This window comes from Rhinolophus sinicus, chromosome 9, assembly GCF_057876585.1.
Source record: "Rhinolophus sinicus isolate RSI-liver-muscle chromosome 9, RSI-T2T, whole genome shotgun sequence".
Classification (NCBI taxonomy): Eukaryota; Metazoa; Chordata; class Mammalia; order Chiroptera; family Rhinolophidae; genus Rhinolophus; species Rhinolophus sinicus.
The window spans coordinates 27,316,676-27,333,294 of record NC_142509.1 but is presented as its reverse complement, the minus strand read 5'-3'; the positions used below and the strand labels follow the sequence as shown (position 1 = coordinate 27,333,294).

The 16,619-nt window shown below is 39.2% G+C and overlaps 1 protein-coding gene across 10 annotated transcripts in view; it reads left to right on the top strand.

Annotated features, from left to right (window-relative positions):
• Nucleotides 1–16,619, top strand: part of GIT2 (GIT ArfGAP 2) — a 44,788-nt gene that overhangs the window by 9,482 nt on the left and 18,687 nt on the right. For 3 of the 10 annotated variants that reach the window (XM_019757455.3, XM_019757451.3, XM_019757464.3), the window contains exons 7-14: nucleotides 995–1,089; nucleotides 5,426–5,471; nucleotides 6,579–6,630; nucleotides 10,000–10,072; nucleotides 10,324–10,421; nucleotides 11,225–11,336; nucleotides 13,767–13,909; nucleotides 15,902–16,051. In XM_019757455.3, coding sequence (XP_019613014.2) covers nucleotides 995–1,089; nucleotides 5,426–5,471; nucleotides 6,579–6,630; nucleotides 10,000–10,072; nucleotides 10,324–10,421; nucleotides 11,225–11,336; nucleotides 13,767–13,909; nucleotides 15,902–16,051 — 769 coding nt within the window. Of the gene's footprint in view, nucleotides 1–994; nucleotides 1,090–5,425; nucleotides 5,472–6,578; nucleotides 6,631–7,547; nucleotides 7,635–9,999; nucleotides 10,073–10,323; nucleotides 10,422–11,224; nucleotides 11,337–13,766; nucleotides 13,910–15,901; nucleotides 16,052–16,619 lie in introns of all 10 variants that reach the window. The other 7 variants (XM_019757462.3, XM_074321570.2, XM_074321571.2 and 4 more) reach the window with 5 other exon arrangements.

Below are 16,619 nucleotides of genomic sequence, written 5' to 3'. Positions count from 1 at the left end.
GCTAATGTGGAATTCATTGCCAAAATGGATAACTGGATAGCCACTAAAAAAGAAAAAAGCTTGGGCAATTAAATGATGATGTACTATCAATTGTAGGATACTCCTGATTTCACAGATGTTAAAAAATGAGAAAAAAAAAGATGGGCATCACAGAAATCAGAGATGGGTGGTAGGCTGGAGAATATTTTGTAGTGCTTTAAATGGAAGGAAGAGAAACTGACAGAAACTAGTCTTTGTCTTTTAAGAAGAGAGCCCTCAGTAAATGATGCTTACCATCTCTTACCTTGGAATTTTTTCATGTGTGCCTTGCATATAATAGTCTCTCAATGTAATTTATTTATGTGACTTCTTAATAAAAGAATTTTAAAAAGCTGAAATATTTATTTCACGAATGAAGGGAGGCAAACTTAATGTTTTCTGTTATGGAAATTGAAGATAAGGAGGTGAAAGTAGCTATGGGTGTGGATAGGTTGGTCTATCTCTCCCTTGAAGTGGTTGTTAAACTCTCAGGGAGATTCAGACTGGTCATCAGAAGCATCTAAAGGAAGGACCTTGTTTAGAATACTGATGTCCACACTCATCCCATCCTTACTGACGTGGAATTTCCAAGGGTGGGGCCTGGACATCTGTATATTTTTTAAAGCACTCTAGTTAATTTTTGAGACTCTTTACCCTACACCACTTATTAATTTTATTTTCTACTTCATTAGATGAAGTTATTCTTTATCCCTCTTATGAGTCCTTGAATTTATTACTAAGTATTCTGTCTTGTAAATTAATAAAGGAGAGGGAGTAGTTCAGATTGTGAAAACAGTTTATAAAGGTGGGAGTCAAAATAGACGTTAACAGTTTACCTCACACAAAAAGGTTGATTATTCTAAGAAGTCATGTTTGATCAATCACTCACGTGTCTCAGGAGACATCTCTGTACTTTTCTATTCTAGAGCCAGTGTCTGGTGAGTGGTATAAATGGTACTTTGTTTTCTCTTGCTAGGCAAGGAGGGCACCATGAGCTGGCAGAACGCCTTGTAGAAATACAGTATGAGCTGACTGACAGACTAGCCTTCTATCTCTGTGGCAGGAAACCAGGTGAGTGAAAGGACAGGGGCCTCTCCACACCTCCAGTCAGTCAGTCTCTGGGAAAACAAGTTGGGACACTATTACTTATGACCTCTGCTTGAACATATCCTTAAGAAAATTGCAAATAAGAATTTCTGTTTGAAATGATAACTACAGCATTTTCAGTTGTATGTAGACAATGTCGGTCAAATCTCCTCAAATTCTAGTTTTTAAAACTTTATTTTGGCTCTAGAGTAGTGACTGTTTCAAGCATCCAAACATCGAACCAAAACTGAATGTGGACCACAGTTCTTGCACATAGGGGGACAAGGAATGGAAGAGCAAAACAACCACTTCTGTAGTTATTTGAAGAATTCTGCTATCTAAGGAATGGAAAAAAGTCCAAAAGTGAACTTTGCCATTAGCCACCTTTATTTGTGAGGTAGACTTGGGGTTGGCAAACCATGGTCCATGGTCCATGCAGTCTATTAGAAACCAATTTTAAATGTAATGACATAGTTAAGTTAAAAGCAAAAAGGTATAAAAATATATACCATGCAAACAAAAGTGAAAAAAAGCTAGAGTGGCTATGTTAATATCAAACAAAATGGACTTCAGAACAAGGAAGATTATTAAGGATAGAGAGAGACGTAACATGTTGATAAAAGGACCAATTCACCAAGAAGAGATAACAATCCAAAATGTGTTGACATCCAGCAACAGAGCTTCAAAATACATGAAGCAAACTTTGAGAGAAAAAGGAGAAAGGGTCGAATCCAAAATTATTGTTGGAGGCTCAACAGTCTTCATTTATTAATAAATAGAACTGATAGATAGAAATCAGCAAGGATATTGAACTGAAACCATACTGTCAACCAACTGCATCTAGTTGACATTTAGTGTACTCTACCCAACAACATCATTCCTTTCAAGTACACATCGAACATTCACTGAGATAGACCATACCCTGGGTCATAAAACAAATTTCAGCAAATCTAAAAGAATTAAAATTCTACAAAGTGTATTCTCTGACCATAATGGAATTAAGCTGGCTATAACTAGAAAGTACCCAAATGCTTGAAAATTAAAAAATCATACTTCTAAATAATCCATGGGTCTTAAGAGGATAAATTCTTACATTGGAAAAGAATAAAGGTCTAAAATCTTTATGCTTCCCCCTCAAGAAACTAGAAAAAGAGCAAAATAAATCCAAAGTAAGCAAAGGCAGGAAATAATAAAGAGCAGAAATCAATGAAATTGAAAAAAGAGAACAGTTAGAAATCAATGAAACCCAAAGCTGATTCCTCAAAAAGATCAATAAAATTGATAAATGTCTAGCCATACTGACAAAGAAAAAAGGAAAGAATACGCAAAGTGGGATATCACTACAAATCCCACAGACAGTAAAGGGTAATAAACACTATAAGTAACTCTATGCACATAAATTAGACAACTTAGATAAAATGAACCAATTCCTTGAAAGTCACAAACTACCAACACCGACCTCAGAAGAGATATTGAAAATATGTAATTCTACATTTTAAAGAATTTGTACTTAAAAAAAAATGCTGTTAAAGAAAATCCCAGCCCAGATGACTTCACTGATGAATACTGTAAACAAGCTGAAGTAGTGTTGCTATATAGCAATGCAGTAAATACAGTCTATGACTCACACGGTTTGCTGGCTTTGCAATTATTCTTAATGCATATTGTTAACTGTTTGGAATTCACATTTCAAGTTTTGCACATAAAATGAGATTATTCTACCAACCATTTGAAGAACAAAAACATCAATCCTGCATGATATTGTTTTAGAAACTAGAAAGGGAGGAAACCTTCTCAAGTCATTTTGTGAGGCCATCATTATTCTGATACTAAATCCAGCGAAGACAGCACCGAAGAATAGCCCTTGTGAACATAGACACCAAAATCCTCAACAAAATGTTAGCAGATTGAATCCAACAATATATAAAGAGAAGAATACAACATAATCAAGTAGAATTTACAGGTTTGCATGATTGATTAAATATTTGAAAATTGGTTATTGTAATTGTAATCCATCACATTAACAGACTAAAAAATGAAAACTATGTAATCTTATCAGTTAATGCAGAGAAAGCATTTAGAAAAATTCACTATTTTTCATGATTAAAAAAGAAGAAAAAACATAGCAAACTAGGAATAGAAGGGACTTCTTAATCTGATAAAAGAGTATCTATGGAAAACCTACAGCTATCGTCATCCTTAATGATGAAAATTGAATGCTTTAGCCCAAAGATCATACCTATTCAACACTGCACTAGAAATCCTAACCAGTGCCATAAGGCAAGAAAATAAATAAAAGGTATACAGATTGAAAAGAAACAACTGTCCCTTATTCATAAATGGGATGATTTCTATGTAGAAAATTCCAAGGGATCTACAATAAAGTTTCTAGAACTAATAAGTGAGTTTAGCAAGGTTGCAGAATACAAAGTGGACAACCAGAAATCAATCATAGTTCTGTAGACTAGCAGTGAACAACTAGAAACTGAAATTAGAAAAACAATACCATTTACAGTAGCTCCAAATTAAATGCTTAGGTATAAATCTAACAAAATATGTATTGGGTATATATACTGAAAACTATAAAATGTAAATGAAAGCAAGCAAGGAGGACTTGAATAAGGAGAGAGATATACTGTGGTTATGGATTAGAAGACTCAGTATAGTTAACATGTCAATTCTCTGCAAGTTAATTTGTAAATTTAATGCAATTCAAGGATTTATTGTACACATTGACGTGCTGATTCTAAAATTTACTTGGAAATGTAAAGGAAATAGAATAGCCAAGATAGTTTTGCAGCAGACAAATGGGAGGAATCACACCACCGAATTTTAAGATTTGCTATAAAGCTCTACTGTACTCAAAACAGTGTGGTTATGGTGAAGAGATAAAGATCAATGAAACAGTATAGAAAATCCAGAAATAAAACCACACAAATATGTTCAATTGATTTTTGACACAGGCAATTCAATCTAGGAACGATAGTCTTTTCAATATATAGTGTTTGAACAACTAGACTTCCATATGCAGAAAAATGAACCTCAACCTAAACCTCACACCTTCTATAAAAATAAACTCAAAATGGATCATAGATCTAAATGTAAAACATAAAACTATTAAACATAAAACTATTAAAACTAGAAAATCTGGGAGAAAATCTTTGTGATCTTGGATTAGGTAAAGTACTTGGATGTAACACCAAAAGCATAAGCTGTAAAAGAAAATACCGATAAATTGGACTTTGTCAAAATTTAAAACTTTTGCCCTTCAAAAAAACTAGTTAAGATAGTGAAAAGACAGTCACAGACTGGGAGAAAATACTTGGAAATCACATATCTAACAAAGGACTTGAATCCAGAGTATTTATATCTAAATATTTAAAACTCAACAGTAAGCAAACAAACAAGTAATAACTGGGCAAAGACGATATACAAATGGCAAATAAATAAGCACATGAAGAGAGAAGCTGAGTACCATTAGCCATTAGGGAAGTGCATATTAAAACCACAGTGAGATACCACCGCATACCTGTTAGAATTACTAAAAAAATTTTTTAAAAAAAATGATAATTCAAGCTCTGGAAGAGGGGGAGCAACTGTAACGCTCATACATTGCTGGATGGAAAACAAAATGATAGAGCTACTCTGGAAAAAAGTCTAGCTGTTTCTTACCAAGTTAAACATGCAATTATTTATAACCCAGCAGTCCCATTCCTAAATATTTACCCAAGAGAAATAAAGACTTATGTTTACACAAAAACCTACACGTGAATGCTTATAGTGGCTCTACTCATTGGCGTGACTAGTGTTCTCCAGAAACTAGATTAGGACTGAGTCAGCCAGCATTGTAGGAAACGGAGCCAATGCCTAGATCTGCCAAGACCACCTGCCCCAGCCCTGACTTTTATACTAATTGATTTATTTGAAGGTGAGCCGCTAAAGCTCAAGGAAGCTCCACCCATGTCACATGAAGAGTTTATGGAAGCCTGCTGTGAGCTAATTCAGCTCCCTAAATGTTCCTTCCATGGCTGAAGAGCATCAGTTATATTGGGGGTGAACAAAGCGTAAGGATTAGGGTGAGCGTTAAACTTTCTGCTTAGTGATGTCTGGACGTTTGTATTAGAAGAAAACAAGGATATGATCCTTGCTACTGGCCAGGTCTTTGGGAATTTGTAGCCAATCTGGCAACTTCTGTCTCCTTACATAATTCATAATTATGGGAAGATACTAATTGCAAAACATAAATTGAGAAAATGTGGTGTTCCTTTACCAGTCTTATCAATGTTTATATGAACAAAACTTTGGCTGATTTCTGTTTCAGATCACAAAAATGGACAGCACTTTATAATACCTCAAATGGCGGACAGGTAAGGCCACTGAAATACAATTAATTTTATCTGTCACTAACATTTCCTTGGATGTATAGTATTTAATTATATTATATTTTGTGTTTAACAAAGTCCATACATTTTTCTCTTTTATGGCTATACAATTTGGAAATAAGACGGCTGTAAGTAAACCACCATATAAAACTTAAGTTTGAAAGAGCATAAGTTTACTCATAAGAAAATGGGAGTCAGTGATATTGTCACAGTTTTAGCCAGTTGTGACAGTATACTGTGTCTATAGATTACAGAATATTTCTGTACTATAAGAGAGTATATTCTTTGTAACACCGAGCGGCAACTTTTGTTGTTAAAGGCTAGACAGTAAATATTTTAGCCTTTGTGGGCCATACAGCCTCTGTCACAACTACTGAACTCGACTGTTGTCGATGAAAGCATCCGTGGACACTATATAAATGAAGGGCATACCAATTCCAATAAAATTTTATTTCTGGATACTGAAATTTCCATTTAATATAATTTTCACAAGTTATGAAATATTCTTCTTCTTTTGTTTTTTCCCCCAGCCAGTGAAAAATGTAAACACTATTCTTAGCTCATGGGCTGAACAAAAAGTGGGCTGTAATCTGCCGATCCCTAGTCTGTAAGGTCAGATGAGTTCATGGCTGCCGGAATGAACCGTTAATTTAGCCAATTACCTTTGCACAAATACTGTCAAGAGATTATGAAATTATTAGTTGCTGTTCCAGATATAATCTTGCCATTCTAGTTTTTCATGTTCTGCCCTTTCTGTAGTCTATCGTGCTTTTTTTAATACTTCAAAAATTGACTTTTCACACAAAGAACCTGGGGATTAACCTGGCAATAATATTAATAGTTTTTGTCTTTTAGTTAGTAGGTGACGATTATTCATTTTACCATGTTACATGATTATGGTATTTCTAGCAGTTACTTTCACCAAGTTGTGCTGTTCAGAATTTCCTCACTGATTCTATTGGGCTATAGAATTGTTGGCTCAGACCATGCCCATGAACTGTAATTAATATCTTGATCCCATGGCTATCTTAATCTTCTGCAGAGCTCACAAAAATGATTTTATTTGCTTATTAGTTTTGTACATTTTCTTAGCAGCCTGGATTTGTCTGAATTGGCAAAAGCTGCTAAGAAGAAACTTCAATCTGTGAGTATCTTTCTTTCCTAGTGAACTCCAGTATGGGAAATGTATCCTGCTAATTCTTATTCTGGGCTCATTGCCTGTTGCATCAGATGACTGTGTTTCATACTCTTAGATATTGTTAAATCAGAAGCAGACCATGTAGTATGTAGCGATGAAGACGGGAAGTGCTATTAAGTTGAGTAGATCCGGTTTATTGGCTCTGCTTCAAATAATGCCATTTTTCTGTCATTTTAAAAAGTGAAGCCTGTGCCTTTGACATTAGGAAGTTGTTTCTCCTTGTAAGAGTTCCCTGTTTCTTCCAATGTAAATGAGTAAATGGGACACACTTCTTGAGATTACTTCCTGAGACCTTATAGGATGGTAGAGAAGGATAAAAGCTGATGCTGTCATGGTGAGGACCATAGATTCACTTGCTGCCATTGGGATCCAGCCACCATTATAACTACCACGCATATCCCATGCCATTCATCAGAGCTTTGCAGATGTATGCTTTTAAAAGCTGGTGGTCCTGCCCTGGGCATGTGCTCAGAGTTTGCCCAGTTCTGCAGGGCAAACATCACTTTAATCTGACTGTTTCTTTCCAGCCTGCCCATCTCAGCCTTAGTCAGGAATCCACTTCTCTGGGAATGATTTCTCTTTGTTTAGTCCCCACAAATGAAGCCTCACCAGGGCGCTTCCCCAGCCGTTTTCACCACCAGATTACACTCCTCAGCTGTTCTCATTGCTCTCAGGATCAGAACCAAGAGATTCTTCTTTGCATAACCTTTAAGGGCATCATCCAACTCTCATCTTTCCGTTCTTGTCCTCCTTCCCATCTGGTTCCCATTGTGTGTGTGTGTGTGTGTGTGTATACACTTAAATATTTCGTCATGGGTTAGTACTCTGAGGCCATGAGCTGTCACCTTCAAGGCCTCTTTCAGGAATCCTCCTCTGCCTGCAGCATTCCCCTTTTCCAGCTTCCATCCCGTTCATCATTCAAGCAGCGGAAATACGACCACCTTCACAATGTAGGTAGTAGTTTTCCCAAAACCCAACTGAAATTGCAACTCGCATAATTTATGATTTTCTCTTTATTCCCCTTTTCACAGAAGACCCTTTACTAGAACAACATATAATATTAAGTACTAAATATTACAGAAAATGAATTTATCACTACTAGTATTTAACTGTAATATGAAATAAATATATTTTATGCAATTTGTTTGGTGTCTCTGTGTTCTATATCTACGGTTTTGTGTGTCTGTGTGTTTTATCGCCTTTCTTAAATTAAGGAGATCATACAGTAAGGTAATTATGATGATAAACTTTGGAGTCAGATGACACTAATATTCTGTGATTTCCTTTTAATTACTTACAGTATGTAAGCTAATTTTTATTTTAAATAATTCCAACATTATAGATAAACCCAAGCTCCCTTTGACTATCCTATATTTGCTAGGCTGAAAGCTACATTGAAGCTGAGGTTATAGCTATACTAATCTCTAGTATATGGCAGGCACCAGATAAATCTCTGGAACACAGCTGAGTACAGCCTTCCAGAACTTGGGCTCTGGGTCAGACTGGTCAGGTACAGAGCTCAGCTCTGACAAGCTTCTCAGCGTCTCTGAGCCTTGGTGTCCTCTCCTAGGAAGGGAGATGCAGATCAGGGGTCACAAATCAGACATGCTCGGTGAAGGTGAGCTGCCACTGTTACTGATCCTACCCCATGGTCTCCTTGGCACAAGTGAGAAGGAACATATACTCACAGCTCTTACCAGTGCCAATTCAGTACTGATCCTACTATATCTCCCTCACTCCCTCCATCTCTGCCACCCTCCTTCCCTTCTTTCCTTTCTTCCTCCCTCTCTCCCTCCCTCCCTCCCTCCCTAATGAAAAGCTGGGAGAAATTTAATAAGACTAATGTGTTCCTTTATTTAGCAAATGTTAACTTTCTGAGAGACTTAAACTTGGATCTCAGATCCATCATTTATTGGCTTTGTGACTTTAGGTAAGCTACTAACTTCTGTGCTTCAATTTCCTTGTCTGTAAAGTGGGATAATTGTAATTCCTATCTTCACAGAGGTGTTGTGAGTATTTTATATGATGATATTAGCACAGTGCCTGGAATGTAAGCCCTCAATCAGTATTGCTATTGTATTTGTTGTTAGTGATAATAGCATCAGCTTATAACCCCTAAGAGGAAAGAGACTAGACATTTACGATGCAAGTCCAAGTTTCCAGTCCTTCGTTACCTTATGTAGCAATAAGACTGTCAGAGTTTATTTTTAGTTATAAGTGTAGTGTAACCACACGGGAGAAAATTTGGAATCATCCTTATTCACTATATTCTTAATGGATTCAGGCTCAATATTTTGGTATATTCTAATTCTTCTTTTCGATGCCTCTTTTTTTTTTTAACTGAAGTGCAATCATAATTATAGAATTTTATATCCTGCTTTTTGTCGCCCAACAATGTGTTGTGCCCATTTTAACAAGTTCCCATGAGGTTCATGTAGCCAGCATTTAAAATTGCTGCATAAAACACCTTGTGGTCAGTGTGTGAGTGGATATGTACTGAGCGCCATCTCAGCGCTAGATACTGTGTGCACATGGTGGAACACAGTAGGGAATAGAACAAATCTAGCATCTGTCCTCACGGAATGGGGAAGCAGTCAACTACACAGTAACAGCTGCCAAGCGTCAGGGTGCGTTTTCTGAGGAAAATGGAGAGAGAGCTGGAACCACCCGACGGTTTAGCCTCGTCTGGGTTGAGGAAGGACCTGAACTGTCCTGCCGTCCCCGTTGCTGCCAGGCGAGCACCTAGTCTGTGCGGGGGTTGTTTCCTTGGCTGTCCCTGCACAGCATACTGAACATGCAGGCTGTCCATTGTTGAGGACACTCAGTTCTTCTGGGGATTGGAAAGCCGCTACTGAGGAGGACAGCAAACAGGCTTCCGTCTGGGTGATGGGTGATGTTTCTGTCCAGTGGCATGTTCAGTCCTCTCCAAATAGCAGGCTTTGGTGTCTTTATCCTGCCAAGGATTTCAGATCCCTTATACCTGGGGGAACTGGCAAACATTCCCAAGAGCAGAAGAGGAGACTGAAAGGGTGATAGCACACGAAGAGTAGAGACCTGGCACCTGTGTGTGAGATAGGCACTTTCAATGCCTCTTACCTGCGTCACATAGAGCAGTGAGGCTGCTGTGGGAGGCAGGGACTCCTAGAGCATCTGTACTATATTGGAAATGTGATTGTCTGCGTAGCAGTGGGTATTTACTAAGCACTGGCTTTGGATCAGACACTGGAAATAAAAGGGTGAATAAGTCACAGTCCCCGCTCATTCTGCTAGTGTTAATCCTTGTCCCTTGTGTTCCTGATATTTTTTTACTTTCAGCTAAGTAATCATTTGTTTGAAGAACTTGCCATGGATGTGTACGATGAAGTTGACAGGCGAGAGACTGATGCAGGTGACTTGACATGTGGCTTTATCTAATAAGCTTCTGTTATCAGTGGGCAGTGACACGCTGCCAGCCTCAGTGTTTTACTTGCCCAATTTCTACTGTCCTGGTAACACGTGTGTGGACATTTACTTTTGTGTATGTTGGCTTCGAAGTGTGCTTTCCCGAGTCTCCCTAGTAAGGCGGGGGCCGCGGCTCTCAGAGGAGCAGTGGGCACCCGTGGTGATGAGATTCTATCTCTGGCTCTTTCCTCTGGCTAGTCTGGCTTGCCACGCAAAACCACAGCGCCCTGGTGACTGAAACAACTGTCGTTCCCTTCCTTCCGGTCAATCCCGAGTACTCATCGACACGGAACCAGGCAAGTGGCTGAGTCTGCAAAGTAACTAGTAGTGACCTTTTGAGAATAGCTGATATCTTGGTATTTTCTTTTCCCAGGACAGGCATTTAAAATTTTTTTGATTGATTCAAACGTTAATATTCTTTATATACACACACACAACTCACAAATTGATAACAAAAGTGATAGATGTGAATCAATGACTGGGTGAGAACATAAAACATTTCACAGAGGAAATGTAACTGGCTTTCAAATGTAAAGAGAAGTTTTAACTTCATTAGTAATCAAAGAAAGCAGCCTAAAGACATTAATGAAAGTTTCATCAATCAAATTAATAAAGTATATATTATAATAAAGGAAACTCGTAAGCTGTTAAGGATGTGGCAAGATGGGCTTTCTCATGCTGCAGATAAGAGTTGAAGTTGCTGCAAACTTCAGAAAAGTAATTTTGTTAACTGGTTTCAGAAACCTCAAAATTAAGTACAGCTTTCACATGGGAATTCCTTATTTTTCATTTCGAGGTCTACTTCAAAACTGAATTGATATTAGAAAAAAAGCATTAAGTAGAACCATTTTATTTTTGTTCCCCAAAATACATATGCATTGTAAGAACTTACATGTTATATAGTTCTCTTAGGAAAATGGTTTTAAGCTGTTTGCAAGGAAAGTATTAATGTTTGGTTTAATTATGGCTGTGATTAGTGATCCCTTAATCATGCTGAAAGGTCTTTGCTGAAGTCTAACAATAGTCCAACTAGTTTTATGTGAATATTTATGTATGTTTTTACACTTGGGAGTATTTCCAATTATTTTTTCACCTTCAGGGCAGACAGAAATTAGCTCGGTTTAACGCCCATGAGTTTGCCACGCTGGTTATCGACATTCTCAGCGATGCCAAGAGGAGACAGCAAGGCAGTCCTCTCTCTAGTTCAAAAGGTAACTGTTTCCCACCTCTAAATGTTCACTTCTTTGGCCTTGTAAAAGTCATACAAGTGTTAGATTCAAAGTTATAAAATAATTAAGGCAGTCATCAAGGCACAACTTAGTTAAAGCCCTATAAGTTTTATTGGTAATATGTTGTGATGAAAAGTTTACCTCTTTGAGCCCTGGTGAATTATAAATATTTCAGTGTTATTAACTGCTATTCACATTTATCTTATATATGATTTTTGCCTCTTGAGTCACCTGTCTTCCCTATAAAATTGCATCGTGCAATTAACCCAAAAGTCGCTTTAGATCTTGTTAAATTACCTAAGAAAATAAACCCTCTTGATTGAAAGTACAGCTCACCTGCTGTTGCTCACCTACAAAACTAGTTATAAATATTTAAAATGTATTACTATAGACTTTAGACGTCTAGTGAGAGTTATTGTAGTTTAAAATAAGAAGAGCATCAAGTACCTATTTCTGAGGTGCCCTGTTGAGTCTAGTTCAGTAGCTCGGGGTCCTGTCTCCATGCTCAGGAATACACTTCCTCCTCAGCCCCAATACTGTATCCTCATTGGTGATTTTCTAATTACAGAATTCAGACATTTTTAAATTGTAACACATTTAAACAGTATCATAAAATTAGGTTTTCAGTCAGCATCACATTTCCCAAACACAGTAAATAATCATTAACTGACAATAATTTGTGGGTTTTACTGGTTCAACCAGGAATAAATAAGTTCTAAAAAAGTTTATTAAATTTTGTTGAAGGTGCAATGATAGGGGTTCTTTCATACATTTGGAGTCTCAAAATGTACATGTATGGTAGTTCCATTTCTAGATGTTAATTGAGGGGAAATAATCAGAGATGATTTTATATACATTATATATAGAACACTGAAAACATTGGAAGCAAATAATAATAGAGCAACGATTAGTCACAAATTTGAATAGTGCGCAGACTTATTTTTCAGGAATATGTAGTGACATAGTATAAAGTAATATATTCGTTTTTTAGAAGGTTTAGTTTAGTATAGTCCCAGTTTTGTAAGAAAAACTTTTATATACATACATATGTACAAGTGACTATGCCACATGTAAGTACAAGTATATAGTCAGTCTTCATTATTCACCCATTCCACATTTGCAAAGTCACCTGTTCGCTAAAATGTATTTGTAACCCCAAAATCAGTCCTCACAGCTCTTTCATGGTAATTTGTGGACATGTGCAGAGCGGTAGAAAATTTGAGTCACCCAAAATACACGTTCCCAGCTGAAATTGAACGAGGCAATGCTCTGCCTTTTGTTTCAACTCTTAAATTGTAAACAAGTGTCTTTTCCAAGTTTGTTTAGTGCCATATTGTTCCCATTTGTGTGCTTTTTGTTAGTGATTTCACTGTTTAAAATGGCCCCCAAGTGTAGTGCTGAAGTGCTGTGTAGGGTTACCAAACAGGAAGGCTGTGATGTGCCAATACTGTTGGCCATGAGCTCACTGTGAGTGAATCAACAATATATATCAAAGCGTCTTTAGACAGAAGCACATGTACGCGTAAAACAAGATTATACATTCATCAATTGACAAAATGTTGGGACCAGAGGCTCACAGGAGCCTAAACCTGTGTTTCCACTTAGCACAGTGGTTCAATGTTTGCTAATTCAGTCTTCACAGCCACTTTACAGACCACTCCTACTGCAAATAATGAGTGTATGTGCATGCTGAAGAGAAAGACTGGAAGGAGATAGAACCTGTAGCAATGGCTATGAGTGATACAAATTAAAATTCCTGAAAGAAATTGGGGAAACCTGGCTAATTTGTGAAATCTCTTATTCAAAATATGTTAGAGCCTGTAGAGTCATCCCTGCTCCCCTATAGACCATACCTTTCTCTTAGGCACGTGTGTGTGTCCACTGGGTCACTCTTATGTTTTCCTGTCTCTCACTGACTAAATAGCAGTGTGCCTGTTCTTTGAACACCTCATTTCTAGGCTAAACTTTAATGATTTCCTTTCTATTTTAATGTGACATCACCTTGTAAACAAGTTACAGTTACAATAGAACGGTAGTTAATCTTGCATTAGCACAGCTTTATCTTCAGGATTTGGAGCTATACGCTATCTCATGGAATGATTAGAAACATGAGAACCTGCCTCCTTAACCGGAGCAGCTCTTTCCTAAACCATCTAATTAATTTGCCCACATTTGGCCAGTAGCTCAGAGGGATGCTTCAAATTCTCTGTGCAGCTTATAGTAGGCTGTGTGTCTGACTGATAACTTGCTCTGTTATCCCCATATTGGTGTGACCATAGCACTGCCATTTCTGTCATTCTCTTTCAGTCTTTTGAATGACTACACTCAAAAATCCTCCCGATAGTTGTGGGGAGCATGGGGGTGGGTTGTTTTTTTTAAGCCCACAGTCAAGTTCTTTCCTTCTGTTGATAGACAATGTGGAGCTCGTACTGAAAGCGATCAGTAACCAGCACAGCATCGAAAGTGAAGACAATGACCAGCCGGACTACGACAGCGTGGCCTCGGACGAAGACGCCGATCTGGAGGCCGCTGCCAGCAAGGCACACAGGCAGAAGGTGAGGGGACACACCGCAAGGGAGACAGGGCTGCTTTGTAGAATCTCTTTTCCTGCACAGTTGCCTTATTTGTAAGTCCCTCGCGGGCTAGGCCTGTGAAAACTGCTGTGGAGGTAACGTTGGGTTTCCCAGGAGCTTGAGCCAAGCAAAGGTCTAACAAGGTAGATAGTTTTAAAAGAGGAGGTCCTTTGTCCCCAAGTCAGTTACTGAATCACAGCCCAGCTGCAATTGCGACTTTATAAAACTTGTGAGAAGAGACTGGTGTGTTTTATATTCTTTCAACAAATACTTACCGAGTGACTTCTCTGGATAGTACTCTCCTGAGTGAGGTCTAGTCCCATTCCTGTGAGGCTGTCACTGCCTAATAGGAGAGAGAACTGCAATAAAAAGTACACAGTGCTATGTGTCATAAGAAGCACAAACAGAGAGGGGTTTGGGGGTGAGAGGAGACAACTTGGTGAGGAGGAGTATCGGGAAGCTTTGTAAATAGGATGGTTCTTAATGGGTGTCTTAAAGGATGCCTGGGTTTAGGCATGTGGGAGGCTGGGAAGGGTGGTCTAGGCAGAGAGAAAGTGAAACAAGGGGGCCCTGTGTAGAGACAGCCTAAAAGGAGTGGAACTCAAAGCTGCAGAAAAGGGCACGGGTCACACTGTGGAGGAACATGATGCCAGACTGAAGAGTGTGGACCTCAGCGGGCAGTGCAGAGCCCAGGGCAGGAGGCGATGGTCGGCCAATTGGGGTCCTCTGTTTTGGGAGGAGTGTTCTGGAGGGTCAGAGAGTAGGGGAAGGGAACCCAGTTAGGGTAGAGCTGGCCCAGGCCGCGTCAGGACTTGGGCTGGGAGGGTCCGGATGGGAGAGAGGTCACTGCAGCAGAGTGTGAGCCTGAGGAGAGGGCAGCGGAGGTCTGGCTGGTCGGCCCACTGCTGAATCCCCAGGACCTTGGCCCCAACCTGGCCCACAGAAGGGCTCAGCTAATGTTTGAGAATGGATGAGCAGGAAGATAGAATAGACAGGTCCTGGCAATAAGTTGGATGTTTGAAGTGGGGAGATAGACTTACAGAAGCTGTGTCTGGAGATTTCCAGCTCACATGACTGTGAGAATGGTGGTGCCATTGGCAGATGCAGGGAGTGTGGAGGGGACTGCAAGAGCTACTTGTCTGAAACGCCCCTGCCCAGTCTCCCCAGAAGCTCTGGGTTCACTAGGTGAAAGGGAAAGTGCTGACCGGACCCTACAAGGCAGGGTCCTCTGTGGGCTGACGGGCCTCCTACTCCCCTCCGCCCTGCACACCTGCTCCCTTTAGCTGAGCTCTGCTGTTGGCTGGAACATTCTCCCTCCAGACAGCTGTTTGACTAATGTCCTCACCTCCTAGGCTACTGCTTACGTTTCACGTATCCAAAGGCTTATCCCCTCTGTCTGATCAAACTGCACCACCTTCAGCCCTTCTTCAGCTCACCAGCCCCTTACCCTGCTCCATTTGGTCTATTTTCTACAGTACTTACCACCTTCTATCATACTATGTAGTTATATAGTTACTTATTTTTATTTACCCCCAGAATCTCTGTTGGGTGTAAATGGCATAGAACAGGAACATTTATCTATTTCTTATATATCTCAAGCCCCTAGAACACTGCCTGATGCTCAATAAAAATCTCTTGGAATGAAAGAATTAATGAAAGAAGGAATAAAAAAGAAAAATGAATGAGCAAGAGCTAGGCAGACAAGACAATATAAATGCACTTAGAGAGTCATTGTCAAGAGTAGATTTGTAGCCCCGCTGCCTATTGGTTGGAAAATATTGACTTCAAACATTTTCAAATATTATAGTAACCCCACCTTTATGTTTTATTTTTGCATTATCCTCAGAAGCCTTGATTTGGTTTGATTAACTTTGCAATCCAGCCGGCATGGTCAGAATTTGAAATTCTTTAGCTTTTAGTCTTGAATGTTATCATCGTCTCAGATTGTGAACATTTTCCCCAATTTATTTTTAGAGCCTAGATTCAGATTTATCAGATGGACCAGTCACTGTGCAGGAATTTATGGAGGTCAAAAACGCTCTAGTGGCTTCTGAGGCCAAGATACAACAGCTAATGAAGGTGAATAACAACTTGAGTGACGAGCTGAGAATTATGCAGAAAAAGGTAACATGCTCATAAATGCCAGGATGGTTGACTCTTTAACCCCATAGTATAAGGAAGAATCCCAGGCACAATGCTTGTGGTCAGAGGGAAGAAAAACAGTGATTGGAACAGACTTAAACATCTTTGGGCCAAGCTGTCTTTTTGGAAGCACTATGTATTTGGATATTTCAGATGAAGTAGCTTGGATTAGAAGGAAATCCAGAAAGCTTCCCGAGTAGAAGCAACATACAACCTAGTAAGCGTGGGTATCAGTTACGGGAACACTTGCACTGTCCTGTGTTTCCTGGGGTCTTGGATGTCACTCCAGGGGTGTGATTCTTCCTACTGCTCCTTCTAAAGAATAATCACACCGTGAAGACGGCAAAGGTGACAGCCCTGGACAGGTGGATGCTTATCAGCATTCCAAGTCCCACGCCATGCAAGGGGTGCTCTCCCTCTTCACTCTTACAAGTTGTTACTCACCCCTGCCCTGGCAACCCTATCCCATATCCCCGCTTTATTTTCCATCAGTACTTACCACTAATTTATGACATCCTCAGATCCTGGAGCAGGGCCTGCCACAAAGCAG